Source organism: Sorghum bicolor, chromosome 2, assembly GCF_000003195.3.
Source record: "Sorghum bicolor cultivar BTx623 chromosome 2, Sorghum_bicolor_NCBIv3, whole genome shotgun sequence".
Taxonomy (NCBI): domain Eukaryota; kingdom Viridiplantae; phylum Streptophyta; class Magnoliopsida; order Poales; family Poaceae; genus Sorghum; species Sorghum bicolor.
In genome coordinates, this window is record NC_012871.2 from 4,082,241 (window position 1) to 4,096,165 (window position 13,925).

Sequence of the window (13,925 nt, forward strand, 5' to 3'; positions counted from 1 at the left end):
CGCTACTGTAGTACTTTTCGTTTGTTTGTGGCAAATATTGTCCAATTATAGACTAACTAGAGTCAAAAGATTCGTCTCGCGATTTTACAGGCAAATTGTGTAAGGCCTTGTTTACTTCCAAAAAATTTTGCAAAATAGGAATAGTAGCACTTTCGTTTGTATTTGACTAATATTATCCAATTATAGACTAACTAGACTCAAAAGATTCGTCTCGTCAATTTCGATCAAACTGTGTAATTAGTTTTAATTTTCATCTATATTTAATACTCCATGCATACGTCTAAAGATTCGATGTGACGGAGAATCTGAAAAATTTTGCAAAATTTTTCAGGAACTAAACAAGGCCTAATTAGTTTTTTTTTTGTTTTCGTCTATATTTAATGCTTTATGCATGTGTCGCAAGATTCGATGTGACGGGAAATCTTGAAAACTTTTTGATTTTTTGGGTGAACTAAACAAGGCCCTAGAACATGTGCGCACGAGAATAGCTTTTAATAAAAAAAATATTTTCTCTTTCTTCTATTAAAAACATATTAGATTCTCAATAGTATCATTACTATAATATTTTTAACTGAGACAGATAAAAACGCTTTACCGAGACGTTTTTGGCAACCACGATGTATCAAATGTTATGGATAATGTGACCTTTTTCTAAGGCGGTTTGCATCTGGTAAATCGAATAAAAATAATAAAGAAAAAGAAAACCCACTTGCCCAAACCCGGGTCGGAGCCGATCCACCGCCATTTGTTGGGGGTGGCGCCACCGCGTCACGAGCGTCCTCATGTTGGAGCTATGTTGGGGTCGTGTTTACCATCGTCGTGGCTGTAATCTCCACCCCATGCATCGCCACCACTGCTACAGGAGTATAGTTTTCCAGATGGGCCGCACGACACAGGCACGGCATCGGCACGGCACTATGCGGCACGGCGGCACATCGTGCCGTGCCTATTAGTGCCACCGTGCCTAAGCGGCAGCCCAAGCACGACACTATGGAGTAGAAATCGTGTCGTGTCGTGCCAGCAGGCACGGTGGCACACCAGCGCCCGTGTCGACCCAGGCACTAAAACATTTTTTCATCAGCACAAGTACAACATCATTACACCAAACACAACAATTAACATCTTAACAAAGAGATGGAAAACTGGAAAATACAAATGGCTAGTGTCGGCTCAGTCATCCTCTTCATCTCCAGAGAGGTCGCTCGTCACTGGCTCTGGCCGTAGCCTCATGCGACCACCAAAAGTAAAACCAAAACAACCAGAAGAAGTTAGAGGCCAGAGGTAGAGGAGATCAAAAGAAGAACAAGTCAGAGGCTCAAAGGTAGGGTTAGGGTTTCTTACCTCGCCGACGACGGATTAGTAGCAGCAGCTCCGAGCAGCAGTGGATCAGCAGATCTGCACAAAATGAAACAAGAATAAGAAAACGCCATGGACAGAGGACAAGAAGAAGAAGAGGTGGGGATCTTACCTGCTTCTTTGGAGCTCCGACGACTGCGACTATGAGGCTGCTATCGCTGCCTCTACTGGAATTGTTGTGGGGATGACGGCGAGCCGCCGTCGCCGTCGCCCCTGGCCTTCCCCTTTCGCCATGGCTGACGGACGGAGAGTCGGAGATGGAGAAGCAGAGAGACTGAGAGAGAGGAGAGACCGAGAGGGCGAGTCACAGCGGCCGGGAGCAAATGAGCTAGGGTTCGGATGGGAGCCGGCATCGGCTTATATACACCTCGTCCCTAACTCTGAATCCAACGGCTGAAAATGATCTAGGGTTTGGATCCGACGGCTGCTGGCAAAAGGTCGTGCCTGTAGCAGGCCAAGTCCATTTCCGTGTCGTGCCTCGTGCTGGCCCATGGGCCGAATATGCAGCCCAGGCACGGACACGAGGTCGGCCGTGCCAGGCACGTGCACGGATGTAGTCGGGCCGTGCTGTGCTTGGGCCGTGCTTTCTCGGGCCGTGCCCGTGTCAGCCCATCGGGCTTGGCCCATCTAGAAAACTATATATGGGAGCAAGCTCCACCCTCAGCCCATCCACGGGTCGTTGCCACCGTCCGCTGGATGTGCATGTCTGTCTTTTTGTAAATAGACTTTGCGAAACAGTTATTTTTTGGGTAAATTCTTTTAAGTAAACAAGGCCTAACAAGGAGAGGTGTTTTGTTAGAAAAAAATCAGCCGAAGCGCGGGTATGTGCAGCAGGCAGTGGGTCGCGTGCTCTGGGGCCTTGTGGCCCAGTCAATGTTAGCAGCTTCCCTCTCCACTCCTGTCGCCGGTCCTTTTGGGCCTGTTTGGTAGAGCTCCGGCTCGAGCTAAAATTGCTTCAGTCGTGGCTTCATATATAGAGGAGATTCACTAAGGGAGCTGAAGCTGTTTTTTTACTGTTTGGCAAAATAGATTCTCATTCTGGTGAAAAGGATTGAAAAGGTCTAAAATACCCTTTTTTCCTTTCTTTTTATTTCTTTTATTATTGTTTGACTTTGTTTAGTTTCCAAAATATTTTGCATTTTTTATATTCTTTATCACATCGAAACTTACGTCACATGTATGGAGTACTAAATATAGATAAAAGAAATAACTAATTATACAGTTTATTTATTATTTGCTAAACGTATTTTTCGAACCTAGTTAGTCTATGATTGAACGATATTTATCAAATACAAACGAAAGTGTTGTTCGTATTTTGTAATTTTTTTAAAGTAAACAAGGCCTTTCTCTCTCTACCTCCCATGCTCGACCCAGCCACATCTTGCCCGCATGGCCGCATGGGCTTGGCTCCGCCCGCGCCGCTCCCCCCAACTGGATCTCGTCCGCACAGACTCCCTCCCCTGCTAGGCCGCCATGGCCATGCCCAGCGACTGGGAGGACAGGCCGGCGTCCGGGGTTCACCTCGTCGCCCATGGCCGCCGCCTGGCGCTCCCGCGACAGCAGCCCGTACAGCAGCCTGTCCCTTCCGATCTTCTCCAGCACCGTCGCAGTCGCCTCTGCCGCCGGCAAGCTCCTCCGCCAAAAGGATGGCTGCTAGCGCACGAGGAGGAAGGAGATCGAGGGCGTGTAGTCCTGAGGGCATCAGCGTCCAACTGTTGCTGGCAGGGAGGAGGAGCTGGAGGGAGCTGCTTTTGGCTCCTCCTACGCCCCCATGCCTCTCTCAACGCGTTTTCAGGGGATTCGATGCTGGAGCTGGTACGCCTGAACCCCTTTGGTTGTGAGAGCCGTAAAACAGCTCTCGGAGCTGTCCCGGGAGCTCTACCAAACGCCCCCTTTGTCCTCGATAGGAAACCACCATTCGAGAGAGCTTGGGGATGGGATTCCTTACTTCCAGTCAATCTGGTTACTTCTTTATCGATATACAAGATATACCTCCGGCAGTATTACATCCGCAATCATCAAAGGGAAGGCAATGCTGCTGGTGCCGATGATCTCAGTCTCGATGGAGATGATCATGGGAATGGCCTGCTAGCAGCTCTGGTCGACAAGGTAGCTTTCTGCCTGGCACCTTGTTGTCCTGTTGAGCTTCTAAGTTTCCTAGCTTCATCTTCTGATTAGTTTATATATGCTCACAACATTTGTGAAATCATGTGTTTTCAAGTGTATCAAGACGGAGGATATTCTTAAACTTCAATGGAAATGCCGTGCTAAATCCTTCACTATCGATGATGATGTGAAGGAGGTCTCATTGGTGAGTCACAAAATCACCAAGCACACTTGTGAAATGGCTCAAGTTTCGGGATCTGAATTTCCTGCTGCTGCTATCGCCCCCGGCATCGTACCTTGTTTATTATGTTGGAGTTGTGTGATGAATGTTCTGCTGTTGCAGAGCCTACTATGTATGACCTAGTAACATACTATTCCTGTCATTGCACACATATTTCTCGATTATCATAATATATACATGACAAGTATTCCATACAGATAGCAAACTGAGCTATAGCTCAGTGGTGTGGCTAGATGTGGGTTCAAATCCTCGTATTCCACACAAAAACAACCCCCTCGCTGGCTTGTGGCTATGGTGCGTCGCCGGCCTAGCTAAAGGTGTGCTGCACCGGCCTGGGTAACGGTGTTCGCCAGCCCAAGTTCGTCCCTAACAGCCATAGGCTAGGGTCCGGGGGATTTCTTGACCAGAGCCATACAGTCCCTTTTAAATTACAATACCATGGTGGAGGTTCTTCTCCCCACTGGTTGATTATGTTTATCCCCATACATATTCTTTTCATCTGTGCAAGGTATAATGATGTATTTTTCTGCCCTACTATCACCAGGGGTGACATTACTGGAGATTTCAATTCCAATGAATCAGATAATAAACTGGTTGATAATGGCAATCATGAGGAAAGGGGCAGTGTGAGTGAAAATAAGGTATTTCTACACTGAAATTTGGTGGCTAGCTCAAGTAAGTTGGTTTCTGTTTGTGTAACTCATTACTAATAAGAATTGTATGATGAATCCGATGAAAAGGACTCCAAGAAGGAACTAGCAAGAAATGACATGGATGAAAGCAATAAGACAGATGAAAATCAAGTATAGTCTACACTGAAAATTGGGCAGCTAGCTCAAACAAATTGGTGCCTTTGTGTTCTTCTCATGGAGCTCCTTCCTGATATGCATTGAATTATGATGAATCAATGTCAAGAACCCCAATGAGAAACTAGGAAGAAACAGCCTGGAGAAACGTGAGGTGAAGCCAGAAACCAAGGTAGAGTCCTTTCAAAGAAAATTTGTTCAGTGCTTATACTAAAGTGGAATTTGTTACTAACATGTATATTGGATTGCGAAGCATCTAACAGCATGGGCTTTTTTTGAAGGCTAGTACAGAAAAACAAGTTGACCTGGTGGGAAGCAGCAATGAGGGCGATAGTTCCACTCCTAAGGAGAAGAAGAAGGTAGACATTTCAAAAAAAAAAAAAAGTGCAGCTAGGCTAAATTTGTTTATGTTCTTCATGGAATTCCTTGCAACACGAACTTTTATTTTAGCTGAAAGATGTGTTGAAAGAGCAGAGCAGTCCCCTGTATGGAAAAGCTGGTGGGCACAAAAAGGTTTGTCTTTGTGAGCTTGAACATCCCGGCATACTCTTCTGCTCTGCCTAATTGAATTCTCTTAGCATATTACTATCTTCTAAGTGATCTTGGTCTGATGACAAACATGTACCATCCCATCGATAAAATGAACTTATACAGAACACTAACCCACCCACCTCCTGTTATGGTTGCCTTGGCCCTTTTATACCTGGTTTTCACGTTTCTTGTTACCCGATGACATGGTTAAATGTTTTTCTCGTTTTTTTGAACAGTGGTTTTCAGGATGCTTTAATTTTGCGAAACCATGAGGGAACGCCGATGGGACAGCAAGCTAATGAATAATGATGCCGAATTCTCATCTAATAGATGAACCCCTATATTTTGTTGCATTGGTGTAGCTCTTATTATGGACAATCTGTGATTAGTTCTCTAGACTATTTTCTCATATAAGAGGAAAATGAAACGTGTTGATGCTATGATGATGATGGTTTGTTCTGCTTGTGTTTTAATTACATTCATCAGTGGAACTTGATTAATTTTGGCACGTTGCGAGCATTATCTAGTTTGGAGAAACTGTGTTAAAATTTCTACCGTTTGTTGCTGCAGCCGTCCTGCTATTACTGTTTATACATGTGTTGATTATTATTCAATGATGCTTGCCAAAAAAAAAAAATCAATGATCCATTACAATTTTCAATTTATGTTAAGTAAGAACACAACAGGGAGGCGTAAAGCTATGAAAATGCTATAACCAACTATTTAAAACCATATATTTTATAGAATACGGAGTATGCTACTATAACGAAAAATAAAAGAAAATTTTAGAACTTACAACACATATACATGTATGCAGCTACGGTTTAAGCTGAGTGGATGAAGCCATAAGCTCAAAAATCCAGCCCACCCAAGGATTCTTTATTATATACAAATAATTGAATTTACAAAGAAATATACAATTTTCCTCAAATGCAATAAGCCAGTTGCTCTGCGACAAGATAGAGGTATACTGTATACTAAACCAGAGCTAATGGCTTCATCCTTTTAAGGCAACAATAACAGTCGAGATCAAACTTCTGGCCACCTCGGTATCACAGGGATGGAGTCAGTGTTGCCGATCAATGATGGTGATCAGTGATGCACAGGGATGGAGTCAGTGTTGCCGATCAATGATGGTGATCAGTGATGGATGGTAGGCTGGTAACTGACCTATCAAAGATGCAGATAAAAACGACCCGGACAATATATATTCAGAGCGAGAAGATAATGATGTAACATGCAACAGCTCCTCAAAGGCAGCACAATCCATCCGCAAAAATCCATATGCAATAACAGGGTTTAATAACTGAGATGCATGCCATTCCAGGTCTGCAAGGTTTTTCTATCGATGACCAGTACATACATCTATGGTACGAACCAACCAAAGAAAAAGACGGTAACATGAAACTTCGGTTGATACACCACGCATGTTAACACAACGGGTTGCTGTCAAACTTCATCTGAAACGGCAGACCAAGTAACCAGTCAAAACTAGGCTCTAGGTAAACGCAAGCTACTCTGCTTTAGGAAACCGAGTCAGCGAACTACCCTGTTCATGCCGCGAACTACCCATCTAGGTGCTGCTGAAACCAGTTGCTTTTCCTTCTCCGGACCCCTTGATTTTCCTCTGACGACGGTGCTCAAAAAGCGCTTCGTACAGAAGCCTTTTGCTTCCCAACTTCCACCAGAAGGGCCCTAATCCTCCTGAATGCTTCCTTTTCTTCAGCTCATTACGTTTGGTGACTATACATATAAAACAAAGAATTATGTCAGAATCCTTCTAATCAAGAGCAATACTCCCTCTGTTCCAAATTATAAAATGTTTGGCTTTTTGTGATACGTTGCTTTTACTATGAGTATCTAGACATAGCATATATCTAAGTTCATAGCAAATGAAATTTATCTAGAAAAGCCAAATCGTCTTATAATTCGGAACGGAGCGAGTAGTAATTAGTAAAACTAGTATACAAGAAAAGGAATATATCCTCAGATAGATTATAGCCTTCATGACATACTCAGAAATGAACTAAGAGCCAAATCAAGATCCAACACCTCTTATCTAGGGATGACAGTCCAACCCACTGGTGCAGGGTACTTGGGGGTGCCACAACAGGTCGGTGTGGATGCAAAATTCCACCTGTGGATGCAGGTGCAGGTGAGAGTCCATGACTTCACCTATGGGCAGTGGCGAAGGGATGTTCATTGAAAAAAGTTACACAACTAATGGGCAAAAGACACCTATAAAAAAACGGGGGCAGAAGGCTAACTCAACAACCGAAACCAGAAAAATAGGAGTTAAAACAAAAGGCGTGGTGTGTGAGCTTTCGTGCATGCATGGAGCCACGCAAATATGGCAATCATGCAGGAAACTTCACAGCACGGGGTCCAACCCATGGGTGCAAGTGCAGAATTTCACCCCTTAGGGCTCCTTTGGATCAATCATTCCCCATGGGAATTGGAGGGGATTGAGGGGGAAATTAGTTCAATTCCCCCTCAATCCACTTCAATCCCCAAGGGGAATGGTTGAATCTATTCAGGACAGGTACTCCCCCCACACCCAACCCAACACATTACCATTCCGACTTTTTATCAACACTCAGGAGCAGCTTAAGAAAGAATGAAAGATATATTCAGCGGCAGAGCAAAGTTGTTCCTTGGTTCTTGAAATTAATGCTTGCATATTTTGTTTTGCAGTCCAATGCATGCTCAAACTTCGCTTGGATTTCTTCTAATCATGTCACACGTTCAGATCATCACTTATTAGAAAAATCATATAAATTGTTAGGAAGCAAATCTCTAATATCAAATCCAAAGGTAACCAGCCTTCTTGCTATGAGGTTTCATGATGGTTATGCAATTCAATAACCAGTGATGTTACTCACTATGATTGGAAGAAACCGACCCCTGCTGTGCCTGTAGTGATGCATATGTTGGACCTAAAACTGGCCAAAATCGTTGTTGAATCTTCAGGACTTGAGAAACAGTCTTCAAGGCCTCTCTTAATGGTGAACCTACAAACGAAGCACGATTTGGACCATCCCCAAGTAGGACCTGCATTCATCACAAAAACCTAATAATTAACCCACTGCTAAATTGACCACAGCATCAAAAGGTTAATTATCTGCATTCACAATCTACCATGTTGTCGAGTGTTAGCATGTCTATGACCAAATAACTGCACGATGCTTGACATCTTAGCATCCATATCTTTCCTAATGTTAAAAAAGCAAACCTTGAAACAATCCCTGAAACTTTAGTCCTTGAACTACAAGATGTTCATAGGAATATAAAACTGTTGCTTCTTTCTGGAAATTTAACAAGCAGCTGATACATTAAACACATTGTTGTAATATTTACATTTGGAAGCACCAGAATGACTGTCTTCAATGGTGCCCAACCAAGGGTCTCTAGTGCTGCTGGAAGTTGCTGATAAGATTGCTCTCTTGTGCATGGTTGGTGCTGAAGATCTCTGTGACTCTAAGGTCACTTACCCAGACATCTAGTGTGTGCTGTGTGAGTTGGTCGCTGAATTTTGTGTGGCTAAACTGTTAAAATTATATCAAAGGATCTGTTGGGTGTGTTTGGGAATGACGGTCCCTAGCTCCTATCTTTCTACATTTCTTTCTTAATGAAATGATATAGAGCTCTCCTGCATGTTTGAGAAAAAAATTGAAATATTTACACATCCCATTCTCACACTAATACTATTACTTATTAGAAAGAATACATACCTTAACAACTTCAGTAGCTGATGAGGATATCGACTGGAGATTGTATCTGTAGGACAACACAGACGTTTTGTGAGTATTAACCGGGAAACTTTCTCAAAAAGGGCCTACCACCAGAGCGCTTATTAGAGTAAGATACTTTTGTCAATAAAAAGGCACCATTTTCTTAAAAAAATATATAACCCTAAGGATTGATATGCACGGTAGGTTCCACATTTTCAGCCCAATACTACTACAGCAGCATACAAGCAATAGTTCCTTTGAACCTTGATGTTGCAACTTGGCATTGGCATCTCAGTCACCCATTTTTTAGTTATAAAACATATACACTTAATGAAGTTGCATAGGCACATAGCATGACAATCAAGTCCTAGATTCTTTTTGTTTGGGCTTAATGTCTGACATAGAGCATAGAAGTATCACGTATAATGTCCTACCTTAACTTTCAACTTTCTACAAATTGGTTGTATTTTTCTCAAATTGAGAAGAGAACAAGGTAATGTTAGAGTATGAGTGATGCAGGCCCATGTATGGCAACTATATTGCCACCCTGGTTAGGGTTGGCCTAAGTAATGAAACCCTAATTCTAACATGGTATCAGCTAGCGCTCTCCTCCCTCCTCCAGCCCTAGCCGCCGCCTGCCTCTAGCCAGCCGGCCGGCGCGCCACCAGCCATGGTTGGCCGCCCTCCTCATCCCCCTCCCTCCTCCGCTTATCTCCATTCTTTCCCTCCCCTTCCCACCTCTTCCTGGGCCCAGATCACCGCTGCAGCTGTCCGTCCGCCCGCGCCTGGAGCCGCGCTCACGCGGGGCGCGCTTGCGCAGGAAGCTGCGCTCACGCAGGGGGACGCGCCTGCGTCTGGCGCCGAGCTCGCGCGGGTGGCTGCGCCCGCGCGTCCGCAGGGAGCCATGCCTAGGGCTCACCTGCCTGGCCAGCAGCAGCACGCACCCGCGCCCACCGGCAGTCAGCTCAGTCCGCAGGAGCCGCCTGCTGCCGTCGCCGCCATGGCCGTGGGTGCGGGCAACGAAACTGGTGCCTTGCCTGCGGCAGAGGTCGCCGCTGCGGACGTCGCAGGTGCCCTGTCCGGCGTCGATGTCCTGGCCACGGCCGCAGGGCCCGCCGCCATGGCTGCAGGAGCCACTGCCGCCATGGCAACTCGATCTTCCCCGCCCCGCCTCCGCCGTCCGCTTCACACCTCCACGCAGCGGGTCCCAACTCCGCCCTCGCCGCCGCCCTCGTCGCTGCCCGGGCCGCTGCTGCGGAGGGCCTGGCCCGCGTGCGTCAGGCTGCCATCGCCTGGGAGCGCGAGCGCGATGCGGCTGATGCCTTGGTCCGTCAGATCGCCGACGCGGAGCAGCTCCTCGGCCTCCCTGCATCACCCGAGGTCGGGGCCATGTCCTCTGGCTCGGCCGGTCCCTGCGTGGCTCACACCACGGTCATCTGGCACGACCCGGTCGACCCGCTCGTGGCCCAGCTTCACTACCAGGCTGGGGGGGTCCAGAACATCCGGCTCCTGGTCCTGGTCGTCCTCGAGCCAGAGCCCATGCAATACTCCATGCCGGCGCCCCCATCGCAGCAGCAGCAGTGGGATCCTACTGCCCTGGTTGCTGCTCTAAACCAGATGTCTATGAACCAAGGCGGCGCACCTTGGGTCATGGACACCGGCGCTACTGCCCACATGCACTCCCACGACGGTATCCTTACTTTCCGCTCCCTTCCTTCCTCCCCGTCCGTCATTGTTGGTGATGGCAACTCTCTCTCTGTCACTGGCCAGTGTTTGCCATAATTCTACAGGGACAACTAATTATCGGCAGGGAGGATCAAGTCCTAGGAGGCAGTTCAACTACAAAACCTGCAATTTGATTGACTGAGTTGATTTACATATGAGATTCAAGTTGATACCTCATAACAGCCCCCTGTTCCTATCTAAAATAATCGTGCTTCCCAGGTCCTAGCAAATATTCCTTTGCTTATCCTTCATCACCAGGAAGGAGTATAATTTATGCAACTGCATAGTAAAACACTTGACCTTCAATATTTGTAAAAGTTGCATTGCCTTCAATCTGTTCCTTTGATGTATCCATAGAATGCACTTTTTAACCCTTGTTTTCAGTATCCCATAAAAGATAAAGCACACTGCAAATTATCACCAAAAGGAGGGAAATTATTGAATCATCAGCTCACTTACAGAAGCACAGATTCTCAGTCGTGTTAGCTGCTTGAAATTCTCATTGAAGAAATGAAGACTTTCAATGCAGAATTCTGAACAGCATTTTAGTGCTTGCTTAGTTGCTTAAACTGTCAACTTTACGCAAGTATAGTAAAACTTCTTGTTCCATTAAATATGTGTTTACCAATTACCATGTATTTGAGCATATCTATCTTTTTCTTATGATTCTAACATTGTTCACATACTGATTTCCTCCATTTCATACTGAGTTATGCAGCTGGTGCTAAGTGCTAACATCGTAACAAATAACAGGACATGCCTACCCATAGAAAATAATGGGGTTCTGATAGCCTTTGAAGGAGACAAATGATAAAGAGATACTGTGTGAGAGAGGCAAAACCATAAGATGATAACTGAGCAGTGGACCTTCATACAAACATTTGTCCAATACATACCACCTGTTGATTCCACCAACTTTGTCTAAATTTTGGAGAAAGGAGGGAGCTAAAGGTACCTCTTGCTTCATGAGGATGCCCCAGAGATTTCTTAACAGGCATCAAGATGCAGAGATCATTGGCTGCCCGAGCAAAAAATACAAAGTGATAATGAAAAAAAAATCCCAAAGACTATTTATCAGCAGAACAGACTGTTTAAAATACCTCTTATAAGCTAGAGCTGTGAACTCATGAGGAGAGGCCTTATATGGTCCCCATCTGAAATGGTACATTGGAATCTCACAGAAACAGAACTCATGTCAATCACCAACTTGTCAAGTATATTGAAATCATGTCTAAACATGCCAATGATTAATCACCAATAATCATGGCAAGAACACTTTCCATCTTTCATATGATGAAACCTACTACCGTCCCTCACAATAATTTCCCTGCCAAAAACCTTTGTCACCATCTTACTGAACTCATGACAATCGCCACACACACTAAGGTTCTTGACAATACGGATTGGGCTGCCAGCTTCAACAACAATGAACCCGTAAGCAATTGCAAGCCGTTCGCTGTGCACCTTAATGGCATGAACCTTCTCTTCATCCCCGATGTCATGCAAGACTGATGATACGTCTGGTACATAGCCTGCCTCAGCCAACCTTCTGTCAATCATGCAAAGCATGTTATATATCTGTACAGAATCCTTGTGATCCATGTCCCCTACTAGAAACTTGTGCACAATTCCATGTGCCTCCATCAAGCTCCAACCAGCTGACTTGCTGGTGCCACGGTTAGACATTAATTTCCTAACTTTCCTGACTTCATCCCATTTCTTTGCTTTTGCGTATATACTTGCAAGGAGGACATAGTATCCATCATGAGCTGGATCCAGTTCAATTAGCTTATTACCAACAGTTATGCCCAAGTCCACGAGGCCATGTCTCTTGCAAGCTGACAGGACTGTGCCCCAGAGAACTGGGTCAGGTGGGATGTGCATCCCTTCGATCAATTCAATGGCCTCCTGAACAAGACCAGCACGACTCAAAAGATCAACCATGCATCCGTAATGCTCCATCTCTGACTCAATGCCATATTTCTCTGCCATCAGCTTGAAATACCACCGCCCTTCATCAACAAGGCCAGTACGGCTGCAGGCATTCAGCACCCCCACAAATGTGATGTTTGTAGGGCAAAACCCCTCACTGACAAACTTCTCAAAGAGCTGGACTGCATCATGCCCCAATCCATGGGTAGCAAGCCCGCAGATCATGGAGTTCCAAGCAAACACATCCCTCCAGGGCATGGCATCAAAAACTTCCTTTGCCGCTGCCACACTTCCACACTTGGAATACATATCAACAAGTGCAGCACCTAAGTTCATACTCATTGCTACTCCTGCTCTCTTGATCACTTCATGCACAAACTTCCCCTGCTCAAGCAGCCCCAGCTGTGCAGCTGCTGACAGTGCTGTCACTATTGCCGCTTCATTTGCCTTCACCCCCTGCACCACCATATTCTTAAACACTCCCAGCGCGACCTCCAGCTCCCCTTCCTTTACATAACCTCCTACCACCGTACTCCAAGAAACCTCGTCCCTCATCGGCATTCCATCGAACACCTCCCGCGCAACCCCCACCATGCCCGCTCTCACGTAGCCAGCGAGGACGGCATTCCACGTCACCACGTCCCGCACAAGTGGCAGCTCGTCAAACACCTTCCGCATCGCCGCCACGTCTCCGCAGACGCCGTAAAAGTGGATGAGCGCGTTGCGCACGTAGAGGTCGCCCGCGGCGCCAGCCTTCACGGCGAGCGCGTGCACGTGGGCGCCCATCAAGCGGGAGGCGATGGAGACTGCAACGGCGGGGTCGGCATCGAGGTGGTTGGAGAGGGAAGCGAGGAGGAAAGTGAAGGAGTGGGGGTTGCGGCGTGGGAGGCGCGGGAAGAGGCGGAGCGGGAGCGGGTGCGGGAGCACGCGGAGGAGGTGGTTCGACGCGAAGGCGGAGGCGCAGCTGGCGCAACGGAACAGGGAGAGCGGGTAGGAGTGGGAGGCGGCGAGCGGGAGGCGCGGAAGTGCGGCGAGGAGCTGCGGGAGGGCGCGCGCGGTAGCGAGGCCGAGAACGGCGAGGCGGGCGTGGGCCTGCAGGACGTGGTGGAGCGCGGGGCGCGGCGGCAGGAGCGCGCCGAGGAGCTGCCTCGCGTCGGCGGCGGGGTCGGCGTGGAAGGTGGGGGCGCGCCGAGCGGCCGGAGAAAGCGGCGGCGTTCCGAACTGCATGGAGGCGGCGACGGCGCCAGCCAGCTTGGGCCTTGTTTTCCAATTTTTTTTTAAATTGACTTGTATATTGTGCAATCATAGACTAACTAGGCTTAAAAGATTCGTCTCGTCAATTCTAACTAAACTGTACAATTAGTTTTTATTTTCGTCTATATTTAATATTTTATGTATGCGTCTAAAGATTCGATGTGACGGCTGAAAAAAATTTGTAAATTTTTTTTGGAACTAAACGAGGCCTTGTAATGTTATTTGATTATGAAATTCAATTTT

General features: G+C 46.5%; 3 protein-coding genes across 8 annotated transcripts; 2 read left to right on the plus strand and 1 right to left on the minus strand.

Annotated features, from left to right (window-relative positions):
* On the plus strand, positions 2,697–5,592 carry LOC8086439. Of its 6 annotated transcripts, none has more exons than XM_021453081.1 (7): positions 2,697–3,465; positions 3,578–3,815; positions 4,248–4,344; positions 4,444–4,681; positions 4,791–4,868; positions 4,960–5,022; positions 5,277–5,592. In XM_021453081.1, exons 1-3 carry the CDS (start codon positions 2,830–2,832, stop codon positions 4,331–4,333), a joined length of 960 nt encoding a protein of 319 aa, XP_021308756.1. In that variant the 5' UTR covers positions 2,697–2,829; the 3' UTR covers positions 4,334–4,344; positions 4,444–4,681; positions 4,791–4,868; positions 4,960–5,022; positions 5,277–5,592. The 6 variants fall into 6 exon arrangements, 5 of the variants coding, with proteins under 5 accessions (XP_021308756.1, XP_021308757.1, XP_021308755.1 ...); XR_002449959.1 differs by having other exon boundaries at positions 2,704–3,171; positions 3,264–3,465; positions 3,578–3,667; positions 4,791–5,022; XM_021453082.1 differs by lacking the exon at positions 4,960–5,022.
* On the minus strand, positions 6,339–13,730 carry LOC8086440 (pentatricopeptide repeat-containing protein At3g62890). The gene is made up of 4 exons (XM_021453073.1): positions 10,797–13,730; positions 8,772–8,817; positions 7,923–8,091; positions 6,339–6,783 (listed from the first exon to the last, which is right to left on the minus strand). Exon 1 carries the CDS (start codon positions 13,653–13,655, stop codon positions 11,748–11,750), a length of 1,908 nt encoding a protein of 635 aa, XP_021308748.1. The 5' UTR covers positions 13,656–13,730; the 3' UTR covers positions 6,339–6,783; positions 7,923–8,091; positions 8,772–8,817; positions 10,797–11,747.
* On the plus strand, positions 9,442–10,553 carry LOC110432572 (ESX-1 secretion-associated protein EspI-like). The gene is made up of 2 exons (XM_021453313.1): positions 9,442–10,032; positions 10,107–10,553. The coding sequence occupies exons 1-2, from the start codon at positions 9,442–9,444 to the stop codon at positions 10,551–10,553; spliced, it is 1,038 nt and encodes a 345-aa protein (XP_021308988.1).

Coding starts and splice junctions, on each gene's coding strand:
- LOC8086440 (XM_021453073.1), bottom strand. CDS start 13,655: ATGCAGTTCGGAACGCCGCCGCTTTCTCCGGCCGCTCGGCGCGCCCCC.
- LOC8086439 (XM_021453081.1), top strand. CDS start 2,830: ATGGCCATGCCCAGCGACTGGGAGGACAGGCCGGCGTCCGGGGTTCAC. Junction 3,466..3,577: donor TAGCAGCTCTGGTCGACAAG/GTAGCTTTCTGC, acceptor TGTGTTTTCAAG/TGTATCAAGACGGAGGATAT. Junction 3,816..4,247: donor GCTGTTGCAGAGCCTACTAT/GTATGACCTAGT, acceptor TACTATCACCAG/GGGTGACATTACTGGAGATT.
- LOC110432572 (XM_021453313.1), top strand. CDS start 9,442: ATGGTTGGCCGCCCTCCTCATCCCCCTCCCTCCTCCGCTTATCTCCAT. Junction 10,033..10,106: donor CCGGGCCGCTGCTGCGGAGG/GCCTGGCCCGCG, acceptor TTGGTCCGTCAG/ATCGCCGACGCGGAGCAGCT.